General features: G+C 37.5%; 1 protein-coding gene, 1 long non-coding RNA gene and 1 other non-coding gene across 6 annotated transcripts; 2 read left to right on the forward strand and 1 right to left on the reverse strand.

Annotated features, from left to right (window-relative positions):
• Positions 1-2,006: 2,006 nt before the first annotated feature.
• Positions 2,007-6,474, reverse strand: LOC116212735 (sulfofructose kinase-like). 3 transcript variants are annotated; one of them, XM_031547410.1, is made up of 12 exons: positions 6,337-6,474; positions 6,035-6,124; positions 5,838-5,915; positions 5,643-5,717; positions 5,222-5,274; positions 4,502-4,652; positions 4,166-4,276; positions 3,899-4,025; positions 3,661-3,758; positions 3,061-3,199; positions 2,886-2,938; positions 2,007-2,544 (listed from the first exon to the last, which is right to left on the reverse strand). In XM_031547410.1, the coding sequence occupies exons 1-12, from the start codon at positions 6,457-6,459 to the stop codon at positions 2,413-2,415; spliced, it is 1,230 nt and encodes a 409-aa protein (XP_031403270.1). In that variant the 5' UTR covers positions 6,460-6,474; the 3' UTR covers positions 2,007-2,412. The 3 variants fall into 3 exon arrangements, with proteins under 3 accessions (XP_031403270.1, XP_031403269.1, XP_031403271.1); XM_031547409.1 differs by having other exon boundaries at positions 6,283-6,434; XM_031547411.1 differs by having other exon boundaries at positions 6,217-6,362.
• Positions 6,475-6,643: 169 nt separating this feature from the next.
• Positions 6,644-10,111, forward strand: LOC116212736. 2 transcript variants are annotated; one of them, XR_004157904.1, is made up of 4 exons: positions 6,644-6,910; positions 8,208-8,274; positions 9,331-9,392; positions 9,749-10,111. It is a non-coding gene; the product is annotated as an uncharacterized LOC116212736 (long non-coding RNA). The 2 variants fall into 2 exon arrangements; XR_004157903.1 differs by having other exon boundaries at positions 6,646-8,274.
• On the forward strand, positions 6,905-6,985 carry LOC116215759. Its single transcript, XR_004158559.1, has one exon. It is a non-coding gene; the product is annotated as a small nucleolar RNA Z199 (small nucleolar RNA).
• Positions 10,112-12,855: the final 2,744 nt, after the last annotated feature.

Here is a 12,855-nt window from a genome sequence, read left to right on the forward strand (position 1 = left end):
AAGGCGGAGGAGAGACAAGAATATTTGCATGTCGTAGGGATTTTTTTTTGGGTGAATTTGGGGCCGTTTGGAGTTGGGATTTTATAGTTAAATATACACACAGTTTCCAAATAAGATAGTTTACGTTATAATATAATTCTAGAAACACACTTAGACCTATTGACTAATATAGCATTGCAATATATTTCTTATATAGAATATGCGACTTATATATATATTGCTATGATCCGATCAACAAAATATATAACATTGCATTAACTAATATAGCATTGCCTCTATTTGTTCAACTCGTGCAGTATATATATATATATATATATATATATATATAAATTCATGAATAATTGTTAATGCATATAGTCTACTGCATATTTTGTTCTCTTATATATATTCGGTTGGGCTATAATCAAATAATATATATATTCTACTACACAATTAATGATAAAAATTTCCTTAATACATAAGTCATGACGTGGTAAAATGAGGAAATTTCGTTTCTTATTTTTGATGACGTGAAATTAAGTTGTGTATCGTTTATATATATATATATATATATATATATATATATATAGTGAGAGAGAGAGATAGATTGACATGAGCAAGTCCTGAATGCTTCATAAAGATTCTGTACCCTTTTTTTTCCTTTTGGTTTTTGAGATAAAGATTATGTACCCAAATAATGAACTATGACCGCTCAGAGAAAGGGCGGTAGTATAATGAAACAAGCACTTGCATACTAACTTCAGAGATTTCAGATTCGATTATGTGATAGGGCTATCCGTGTACTTATTCAACAAAAACTTTTGACAATTGCATTAAGTGTTTGGGCGAGACTGTGTACAACTGCACATGACGGGGGCAAATGCAAGGCACATGATGATGCTTGAATTGTCTAGCTTGTGATAAAGATCATATCTTCCTGTTCGTGGCTTCTTACAGTGAACTGCATTCATGACGTGACGTACACACGAATAACCCATCACAGACCCGTTGATTCCACATGATACCGGAACTATGACCTTCAACTCTCTATTGATTCTTCGAATACCTAAGTAATTGGCATCCAACTCTGATTGAATCCAAGAATGGGCAAGAGCATGAAAGCTCTAATTTTTATTGAATAATAAAAAAACAACCGTCTTAACCCTAGGGTTTTACAAAGTTTAAATAAGAATTAAAAATGCCTAAATTACACGAAAAACATAAACTTTTCCTAAAATGCAAAAACGTCATAATAACATTAAAATGCCTTTTTGAGGCCTTAGACGATGAAATTTGCCTTAAATCTCGTCATTTCATAGCCAACGGTGTGAGTTGTGCTCCTGAGATTGTTTCTTTCGAAACAAGGTCATCAGAACTTTTTTTTTTCTAGATACCGATTTGCCACGTCATCTGCCGCATCAATTCACCTCCGAACAATATCCGATACACGAAAGCAATCGGCCGTGGTTACGAGAAGGACATAGTAAATAAGCTTCGGCGCAATTGTTGGACAAGTTCAAGCCCAAGCCCAAGCCCAAGCCCAAGCCCAAGCCCGAATTGGTGAATTATTATTAGCGCAGTTCAAGCTTCAAACGGCCTAAAAAGGCCCGCAGGGATGAGCCCAATCCATCCTAATCCCCGTATTAGTCGTAATCGAAACTACACCAGTTGGCTGAACGAGAATCAGTTCGGGACGACTAATCATCGGATTCATTAATTTGGATCTAGTTCTCGAGCAAAGCCTATGGTAGCTACTGAGCTCAATTTAGTTACTACTCGAATTCGACTAAAAATCTTTGAGGTGGATCGAAGCTTTCTGGTCCAGTGCGAGTCGAGTTCAACCATTGGTACCCCTGAGACTGAGAGGCCAGTTGAGTTTCTCCTCTATGACCGGTCATCAAACTATTGTACCAGTTAAAAAGTACATCCTTTTTAGAGCTTTTTTCAGGTCGATTCGAGCTTTGAGCCTAGCAATAACGAATGTTGACTCGACTTAACTACACTCTTTGCCAACATTGGAATACACAGAATGCAGAATTGTCGCGGAAAGTTTTATTATTTCTTAGAACCGAATGTTTACAGGCTTACAATTTTCACGAGACCGAATAAGGCCTAAGAAAAGGGCCTCTTCAAGTATAACTTCTCGTACATGTTCAGTATGATGAAATGAAAAGGAAATCCTCATTCCACCATTTCATTCCTTGTCAATCCATCGACCTGGACACGCAAAAAGAGTTTATACTTTGAAGATGACAGCCAGCGGAACTTCACACATACGTCAGCAAGAAGACAATTACACGAACTAATGGTTCATCTCCTGACTGTCATATTATAAGCTAATCCAACTTTATTCATGGGACGATTGCGTGAGGCTTTTGAGGACAAGCAGCATCGTACAACAAGTGTTGGACGAATTTCACCAGAAGGGACTCTTCAATCAGAAATGTTAGAAGCGCATTTAGTCGTGTTATGCATACGCCCATCTTGCAGGAACGGGGCGAGGCACGGATCTGTTCGATGTGGCAGACCAGTTCTGGCTCCGAGAGCTCTGCAGCAAGAAGCCGCCTGCAAATGGGCCAGCATTAGAAAATGTTTTAAGACAAGTTCCTCTCCTCCGGTACAGAATGCATGCTTTCACAATGGATTTGCAGGCGTGACGGCTTCTTCAGCGAAAGATGGTTAAGTAGCATCCCAAGTTTTTCTCTTCCAACTTATCATAAGAAGCATAAGATGTGCTTGTTTACATTGGTTTCTCTTCCGTGAGTATAAATAGTTGTCAGAAGCCAAAACGAGATGTTGTATAAAGATTCTGTTTGAAGATTATGTCTTGGCGAATTAATTCAACTTCCTTTTGCCTTAAGGCCAAAGTAACACGAACAGGACAAGGCGAATGGTAGTCTACTTACCACTTTTGCAGCGAATGGCAACATTTTTTCAGGTGGCATTTCAGCACAGAGACCTGCAATAAACGATGAATACTAATGATGTAACAGGCTATTTCCAAGTCATCGTACATATAGGTTCAGTCCGATGTTTCCTGTCCATTCTTTCGACGAAAAGAGTAGAGGTTCAAATTAGTACCATAAAGGACGGCCCCGATAAAAGCATCACCGGCACCAGTCGTGTCGACTAATTCAGAAGGCGGTATCTTCTCCGCTGTTCCCAAGAATAATTTCCCGTGCACTGTCCCTATTCCTTCTGCTCCCATGTTCATCACTTCCTGGAAAGGAGACGTAAAACGTATAAGCAACTGTCAGGCAAAGTTCATCGCAGCAAATTTATTCCTCGTCAGGAACAATTATATTATTATCCGAAAGCAGAATTCATAGGGGAATTACGTATTAAGCTAAACTAGTAGATGAGCCAAAATACAACCAAAACGGTGCTTTTCTCCGTAGCTTTAGAATGTACTCCGCTGGACTCTGGGCCCAGTTCCTGGAAGCCGGATAATCAAGTGTGCTAAATAGACCGACTAGCTCTCAGACAAATAGCTGGTTTTTGAACTGAATTTGTTCCCTATATTTCACTAAATTCAAATTCTTAGTTGATCTTTGTGTGATTTTCAGAAATCCATTGGATCCAAAACAGCCGTGGACCTATGAATTGATAGCCTTGACGTTAATGTATCTGGAATAGAGCTGGAAACCATTCTTTTTCTGAGAAACTTAAGACAAACATTACCGACGTGATACATATCGGGGTGGTAACTGTACTTTCTCTTCTTTGCTCCAGTGACCTTAGTAAGCAATCTACGTCGACTTCTTCAGTTGGTGGCTGCTCTGCGAGATACAGATTCCACCATGAAATTCCCGTTAGAAAAAAAAAAAATCTAAAATACAAAAACTCAAGTTAAGGCATTTATTTGGGGATGCTTAAATACTAAAATGTTTGGGGTTAAATGAAGAGCTCGCTGGCATACCAATATCGATTCTCTCGAGCATTATGCAACCCATTGCGCCCAAAGTCACTATCACAAATTTCAACTTCGGCAACCTCAACAGCATCGAAACTAGAGCACTCCCGATTGTTGGGGCCTCTGTCCAAGCCTGTTCCATAAAAGAACCAAAAAGACACAGTTCATTATATTAAATGATCAGTGAAACCAGAAGGGGAAAAATAGATAATCTTGCAGGCATGGAATGGAGCGTTTGTACTGAAGCTCATGGAACAAAGAATTGTGAATTACCTGCGGAAATTTCGCTGCACAAACAGCGTAACAAGCTAAGACCAAAATATCATCTAATCCTTCTCTCTTCTTTTCTGCGTCTAGCAGAATACGTATATTCCTCCGTGCAGCCTGCACTGGATGAATAAGCTAATTAGAGTAGACTTTCATACTTGCAAGAGATTTAAAGCGAGACTCTTCATAGAAAATACCAAAAACAAATTGTACATCTTATCTGCATGAACACTTAGACTAATCGTAAACCTTGCACGGCAAACTTGCAGGTGGATTCACTAACAAAAACGAAAAAGAGTAATCATTGATGAAGAAAATATGAGCAGTTAAGATGGTTACTACCTCTTGCGCGACAAAGGCAGCAGTATAAGGCAACCTCCCATCGAAATAGACAACACTTGCACCTCTCATTGCATCTTCCAAGCTCGATGGGGAAAGATCATCTGGTTTCAGAGGAGGATGCCCCGGGGTGAAAATGCAAGTCCGGGTGTTCCTGGAGACAATATAGTTAATCGAACACTTGATATTGCAGTCATTATGGTTTGTAGGATATTCTAGGCAAAGTCAACCGGTTAAGGTACGTTAAGTATCCATACGACTACATCTGCAGGAAAATAAAGGACCTGTTTAACGAGTATGCTCGGGGAATTTGTTAAGTAATATTAACTTGCACCGTTGCATGTTGATTGGTAATTTGTATCAACAAATGCGATCTTCTAGAATAAGGATGGGCATGTTCTAAAAGATTGCATTTGTCAATAGAAACTACCCACCTGAGGGTATATTAATACCTCTCCAAAAGATGCCGTGTGCTAAACAAACCGAAAATCAAACTGTCCCATTGGACAATAAATAACCAAGTTGGATAAAATCGAATTAACTGGTGTCGGGAAATTTTCAATTCGGAATACTGAAGAAATTCGGTTTTTTTTATTTTATTTTATTTTATTTTTTTATGACTTTGGCTTTCTTGAGGAAAAAAGGCGTGGCTTCGTGTCTTGTCGTAGTTCCATTTAATTTTCCTTAAAATTAAAATGTTCTCGAGATAGGAAATGATCTCACGTTTTCTGATCAACAATAACGTAGGAAAACGGTGTCACGCCCTCCTTAGCCACCTGGAGAAAAGGGTATTTCTCATTAGAGAAAAGATAAATGTCGTTTTTATCTTAGTCGTTAGCCATGTAAGAAGAGTGAGACTAGAGATTGTATCAGTGTTGAGTTCAGGGTCAATCTCATAGCCGAACCTTGCCATCGAAAAAAAAAAAAAAAGATCTTTCATGGATGAAGGTTTTCCCATTGTCGGGGATTATAATCCCACATGGAAAAAACAATGAAAAAATAACTATAAGTTTATACGAGACTTGAATACCAATACTTTTAAGTGAATATAGGCCCAAGCCCGTATAAATCCAATGAAAATTTAATACCCATAATATATATTCATTCCTCCGTAACAAGCATGGTATCATGTCCATAAGCTTACCACGAGAACAGAAGTATCTACGCCATCGGCTTCTAGTTCCCTCAGTATGCTCGAGCCCGGCATGTCATCAGCAATCTAGTGAATACATGACATTTCAAAGACTCACAGTTAATTACCAGTGGAGGTACCATAAGAAACTAGATCCAAAGGGGCTCAATTACAAAATGAACTTGCTCATGGGGTAGTCGAAATAACCTTAGAAATGAGCCTCGGGTTCAAACCCAAACGAGCCGCGCAAGTCAGAGTGTTTGCTGCATCTCCTCCACCTTGCATCTAGCAGAATCAGAAGTGAAAACACAGAGGTTCTTTAAGAAAACAACCACGGAGGAATCCAACACACTGCAGCAAGTAAAAACTGAAATTTGAATGGAAGAAGAGGAGCATGAAGGCACCTTCATGCTCCTGCTTCGACATTTGTCGTCGGGTTTAGGGAAATTTGCTACAACAGCAAGGTAATCCAAGCAAGTCCCACCAAAGCCCACCTGTCACGTAAGAATAAAAACCAAAACCGTTACCATAAATTACCCAATCAGCCAAGAAACCAGAACAGCTTATCAACACAAACACACAGCACCCATTCTTCTTGCGTCTATGTCGGTCAAGCAGAAAAGGCGGGAAGAGAAAAGGCCTAGATTTTTACTGAAGAACAAGTACGCATTTGCAGGGGGGTGGGAGGGAGAGAGAGAGGGAGTACGATGATGCGTTGCTCGGGGAGAGGAGGAAGAGAGTGGGAAGCCATTGTTGCCCGCTTTGAAAGTAGTGGCACATACAAGTCGGCATCTGTGAGATCTGATATTTTTATTTCAATAGCATACATACATATATATAAATATATATATACACGCATATATTACATGGATATTGCTGAAGCAAATAAAATAAAAATAAAAATAAAAATAAAGGAAAGGAGGCAAGGGCTCCACGTGGCCCTCATTTTACCCCATTTTCCCACCGCCATCCATTCCACTTCATTTGTTTCTTTCTATTCTTCTCTATTCTTTTCATTTTTGTTTCTTTCTTTCCTTCTTTGCTCTGCTTTTGGCGGGGGGAAGAAGCCGAAGAAGGAAGAGAGCAGGAAACAGAGAGAGAGAGAGAAATAGAGCCCGACATGGACGGCCTTCTCGAGTTTAATCGAGCTCAAGCATGCTTCTCCTTTCCTATCTCATGAGCTTCTAATTGATTCCCTAGCTTCTGATCATTGCTGATTTGATGTCTCTCTGGCTTGTTCTTGCTGGTTTGGTTTCGTTCTAAGGTCGAGGAGCAATCAGGTGATGGAAAAAAAAATGCAACAATATAATGGAACTTGGTTCCATGATTCCTTTGTATTTAAGTCTCTGATGATTTTTCATCTCAATTCTTCTCCTTTAGCGTTCTTCGAACTCCTTCAATATCAAGCAATCAAAGATTGCTTCTTTTTGAAACTGTTTCTACGAGAAGGGATGAAGAGAACTTTTGGTCTGATTTCATTTAGTGAGAATAAGGTTTCGAAATAAAATTACTTTGATGTTTATAGGAAGATTTATGTATATTTTTGCCCACCACAGCTAAGTCTAAGGCGTGATTTGCTGGTTGGATAGTGGGATTGAGTAATTAAGCCGTGAGTTTGATTGGGTTCAATGGAGGATCAAATTTATGTTCTGATTTTATATTTGTTGATTTCAATTAATGAGTTTGGTTGGACGAAAATTACAGATGCAATGTTGAGCTCTATTTATAAATGGATTGCTTGGAGATTTGAGTGAGAGACATAAATCTGAAGATTGAGTTCTCTTAAACTGTTTTGAGCTGAAAGAAGTAGATTATATGAGATTGCTTAAGCCTTATGAGGTTTATGGAAGGATAGAGTGTACATGCTGGTTTTATGTTCGATAACTGCAATTTGTATGATTCTTTTTAACGTTGATATGTGATGATTTAGCTTGTTTGAAGTTGTTGTGATCCTGGAAGGTCTGTGATGGTTGACAAAGTTGAGACTGATAATTGTTTGTTGGTATATTTTATAAGATGTTTATATTATAAGTTATATTTTTGAAGTTAACATAATTGGTATATTGAACAGTGTCATGAGAACTATAAGAGCTTGAATGAATTTAATATATGTATGGGTTATATAAGTTGGTATTATGCTGATAAGTAAGTTCATACACGTATGTATATATATATATATATAAATATGAAGCTTTTTCTTCCATTTGGTTAGGTCTTCCTTTATTTGGTGTTAATCGCTTTAATAAGTTAGGAAATAGGAAGGGAAGGTCCTAGCAATTTGTGTGTGAATAAAATAATGGATGGGGGCTGATGGGAAGTATAGATAGGTTAGAACTGAACTTGATTATGGAAGTATTTTCTTGAAATAGGAGAGAGATCAACCAGCACCAATATGTATAGTGATTATATTGTCTAGTTATAACATATGATCCGTTCTCATTTAGGTCAAAGGGGCTATGCTTGTAATTTAATTCTAAAGAGAAATAGTTAATCAGTAAACGAATGTGCTGAATGGTTTGATCTTGTAATGTATCATGTATGTATAATTCGATTCTTGTCATGCTTATACTTGTCTAGAGACCGAAGAGACTGAATCCCAATATTCGAAAGGCTCGATTCGATGGACGATATCTTGGGAGTTTTGGTGAGTACTTTATTCCATTGTGAAATGATATATATATATATATATATTATGTGAATACTCAATTATCTTGTATAATGATGTATTATAGTTATATAAATTATTTAGGAAGAATATTGTGATAGTTAGAGATTAAGAAATCGGTCTTGCTATATTGTATGAATTGATTTGAGAGATATTGCCCTTTTATGTTTATTTTGATTTGAGATATGCAGTGTGATTGTATATGTTGATTGTGTATGAGATATATGATGATAATGTGATACCACTATAATGTGATTGAGATTGTGCTTGTGTATGATGATATATGAGGTGCGATGGCATGATTGCAATTGTTTATGCTTGTGATTGTCGTTTGATTATAGCCATGGGACCGCTGATTCGGCGGTATATAAAATGGAAACCTAGACCGCCGATCCGGCGGGATATAAAATGGATGCCTAAACTCCTACTGCTGGAGGATAATGGGCAGCCCCCGCATATGAGAAATGAAATGAGGAATTTGTGGATATGAGTGCGGGGTCACGGTACCGTTACAACTCTGTTGTAAGGAAATGCAACCATATGGCTATATTGATTGGTTTGTGTTTTATATTATTTGGCTGGTATGATTATTGGAGATGTGTTGTTTGTTGATAATTGTTGGAGATGTGATGATTGTTGAAATTGTCTGTAGTTGTTATATGAAAACCGTGTTGTTGCTAGAGTTTGATCTGTCAATTGATTGTGTTGTGAGTTGCTATGGAATGCTAATGAATGGATGTTTAATGTTTATGTGATATTGGGTATTAGAGAAACGGATAGAATGATTATGTGAATTGGTTAGTAGAACTTAAGTTTACTTACTATATTGGATAAAATTAATTTTTATTAAATATGTATATATAATATATATACTGCGTATATATGCGGGTAAGCTTATAGCTGGAATAAATGTGATTGTATTATTCATTTGAATATTTAGTTATTTGCAAATAAATATTTATTTAATAATGTCATTTTACTTTGGAATATAGTATTCACTGAGATGCAGCTCACACCTTGCATATAATTTTCTAGATAAGCTTTTAGCTGCGTGGAAGAAACACTTTTTGATATCGGAGATCGGCTCGGAGAACTAGGTAGGTACCTTAGTTATTTGATAGATATCCTTTTTGGAATATAATGGATTTGAAAATGTTACGACCTGAAATTTTATTTAGTTGTATTATTGATATGAGTGCGAAAAAGAAAATTTTTCTCTTTTGAGATGTATATACATATTAGAGTTTACCAGGTTGGTTTTATATTTTTGGGAATTTTATGGTAAGCCAGTTTTGGGAATTTTATATGGTAATGGATATCGAGGAAATATAGGGAAAATTCGGTATAAATTTCAGGTCGTGACAGCATCGCTCCATTGGTATATATATGTCTATAACCTATTCTTTTATGAGCCTTTCACTGGTCCTTAACAGTTCAAGAAATTTCTGGCCAGGTGATGTAAAGATGCACGAGGAAAGTGGCCAGGGTGTTTCCATAATGAACCAATCCTGTGGATTATTCCTCATCGAGTTACACGGGGAAGACCCCTTTTCGTTAAAATTCAACTATTCTGCATGTGGAAAAGAATCAAAATGTCGGCTTGTTAAGTCGTAATAATTTTCGAAGTACTTCCACTTGTGCTTATTGCCTGCAAACCATGTTATTCTTATTCTTGTCGGAAAACAGGACTCGAGACAAACATGTTATTCCCCCAATGGTTCCGTTCGTACTTCTGTTGGTAAAAGCATCAAACTTTACGGGAAAAGCAGGAACAGGGCCATGAAATCAAGGACTTACTCAACGGGGTATTCTATGATTTGCATAATTTTACTAAAATAACCTCGTTTATGCAACGGAAGGTGTTGTCATCACTGAGGAAAAACAAATCGTTTGTGCATGTGGCCTGCTAGTGATTGGGGTCTGGGTCTTCGTTCTTATTTAATCGAGTAAAGCAATGATTGATAATATATATATATATATATATATTTATTAGTGTTGTCTAAGAAAATTGAGGTGCGGGACACTCCAAAAGGCTTCCCCAGTGGTTTTGTCTCTTTTATAAAAATGGCTCTTTCCAAGCAATCAGTCAGTTTTCATCGATTGGTCCTGTTCAAATTTTCAAAGTTCAAACTTTCAGCTCCTCATGTCCCAGTTCTTTACGTAACCCCATGACATTAATTAAAACTTTCATTTATTACATGGTTCATATTGATTAACTTATCCACAACAATTAAACGACATTAATTAAATCATGAAAACTTTCAAAAAGAAAAAAGAATAACATTAATTAATTCATAATATTAATTTATTCCATACAAAATATAATAGAATTATTATTTTTTGTAGGAATAATAAATTATTATTTAATGATGTATATATAAAATAATATAAAATATATAGTCAAATAATAATTCCCTGCAACGTGCGGATGAACGGAAATTAGAATAAAATAAAAAAGAAAAAAATAACAACAAATGTACGTATGTCACAACACTGTTTCGAACTTCCGATGGCATGGACTTGACCGGGATCCAATATATACAATCCATAACAATCAGCGGTTCAATCAATGAATCCCTTTCTTTGGAGTCGATACACCATCCAAAATGAGACAAGACGAGTCACTTTGGCCAACCCCACACCAAAAGATGAAGCGCTTTCCGGGAAATTACTGACCACGAACAATTTTTCCCCGAGGACCTTCACTGTTCAACCAATATGCAGATACTAGTACACAAAAGAGATATCTGAATAAAGATGAAGGATCAAATAATCGTAGACTGTATTTTAATATTGACCGAGACTGGGAAGATAATGCAGCTATTGCAAGTCTACTAATACTGCAACTTCAAGGGTCAATGGGACACAAATTTAGAAATGCAAGCAAACAAGACCAGATATTTTTTTAAATTTTTTCCCCTTTCTTTTCTAATAAGGACGGGTTCTTGGAGATAAATGCATCAGAGCTGCTTTTGTCTTTTGTTAGTCAAATGTCAGTTTTGTTTGTTTCTTAGTTGCTATTTTTAAGGAGTCAATTAACTGGTGTTTAGGTGTTTAGGTGCTTAGTTTTTGCACGTTAGGTGCAGTTATTTTTCAGCTTTATGTTTAAGCTTTAACTGGTTTTCTTTAGAGCATTGTATTGAAGTTTTTCAATAGTAGACAGTTTTCCTTCTCTTTGTCAAATATGCATTCTCTCATTCTCTTTAAATTGAGTTCCGCTGGTCTACTGTGAGGATTGAATTAAGAGAATTAACAGTGGTATCAGAGTAGCAATTGATCTTAAGGGGCTATGAGTTGCTTGGTCGAGAGTCTTTGCATCCAGTGAAGGTCAGAAGAAGATGGAATCAGGCTCAAGCAGCTTCCCTAGTATGGCGCCACCTGTGTTTGATGGAGAAAATTATCAAGCATGGGCAATGAAGATGGCTGCTTACATGGAAGGGTGTGATTTATGGGAAGCAGTGGAGAATGACTATGAGGTGGCTCCACTTCCTGAGAACCCGACCATGAATCAGATCAAATACCATAAAGAGAGGACAACCAGGAAAGCCAAGGCAAAGTCCTGTCTTTTTGCAGCTGTCTCCCCAACAATCTTCACAAGGATAATGAGGTATGGATCAGCTAAAGCTATTTGGGATTTTCTTAAGTCTGAGCATGAAGGAGATGAGAGGGTGAGAGGAATGAAAGTGCTGAACCTCTTGAGAGAGTTTGAGAGGCAGCAAATGGATGATGCAGAAACTGTGAAGGAATATGCAAATAGGCTTATTGAGATTGTTGATAAGATAAGGGTGCTTGGGACAGATATAAAGGATGATAGAATTGTGCAGAAAATATTGATTCCTCTGCCTAAAAAATTTGAGGCTACCATAGCTTCTCTAGAGAACACAAAGGATCTGTCATAAATAAAATTGGCAGAATTGCTCAGTGTATTACAGGCACAAGAGCAAAGGAGGATGATAAGGAGAGGAGAGCCCATAGAAGGGGCATTGCAGGCCAAGTTACAGCTGAATGCTGCAGGCAAAGGGAAGAAATGGAACCAAAGAAAAGGAGAAGGTGAAAGCTTCAAGTCAGTAGCAAGATCAGAAGGCTCCAGTGCTCAAGATCAAAGCAAGAAGGGTAAGCAGACCACTTGCAAGCATTGTGGGAAAACAAATCATCCTCACTACAGATGCTGGAGAAGAGTAGATGTAAAATGTGGAAAATGTCATAAAATGGGCCATATTGACAGGTTCTGTAAGGAGAAGAGCACACAACAACAAAATGAAGCTCAAGCAGCACAGGAAGTTGAGCACTTATTTGTTGCATCCTGCTATGCCTCAAGTATTGCAGGTAGTGGTTGGCTCGTGGATAGTGGTTGCACAAACCACATGACAAGTGACAGAAGCTTGTTTAAGGAGTTTGATGGCTCTTTTTCTACAAAAGTGAGGATTGGGAATGGAGATTACATTGCTGTGAAGGGAAGAGGAATTGTGGTGATTGAAGGTTATACTGGTGCTAAGGTTATCACAAGTGTGCTCTATGTGCCCGAGATAGACCAAAACTTATTAAGTGTTGGTCAGCTGG

This window comes from Punica granatum, chromosome 7, assembly GCF_007655135.1.
Source record: "Punica granatum isolate Tunisia-2019 chromosome 7, ASM765513v2, whole genome shotgun sequence".
In the NCBI taxonomy this organism is placed as follows: Eukaryota; Viridiplantae; Streptophyta; class Magnoliopsida; order Myrtales; family Lythraceae; genus Punica; species Punica granatum.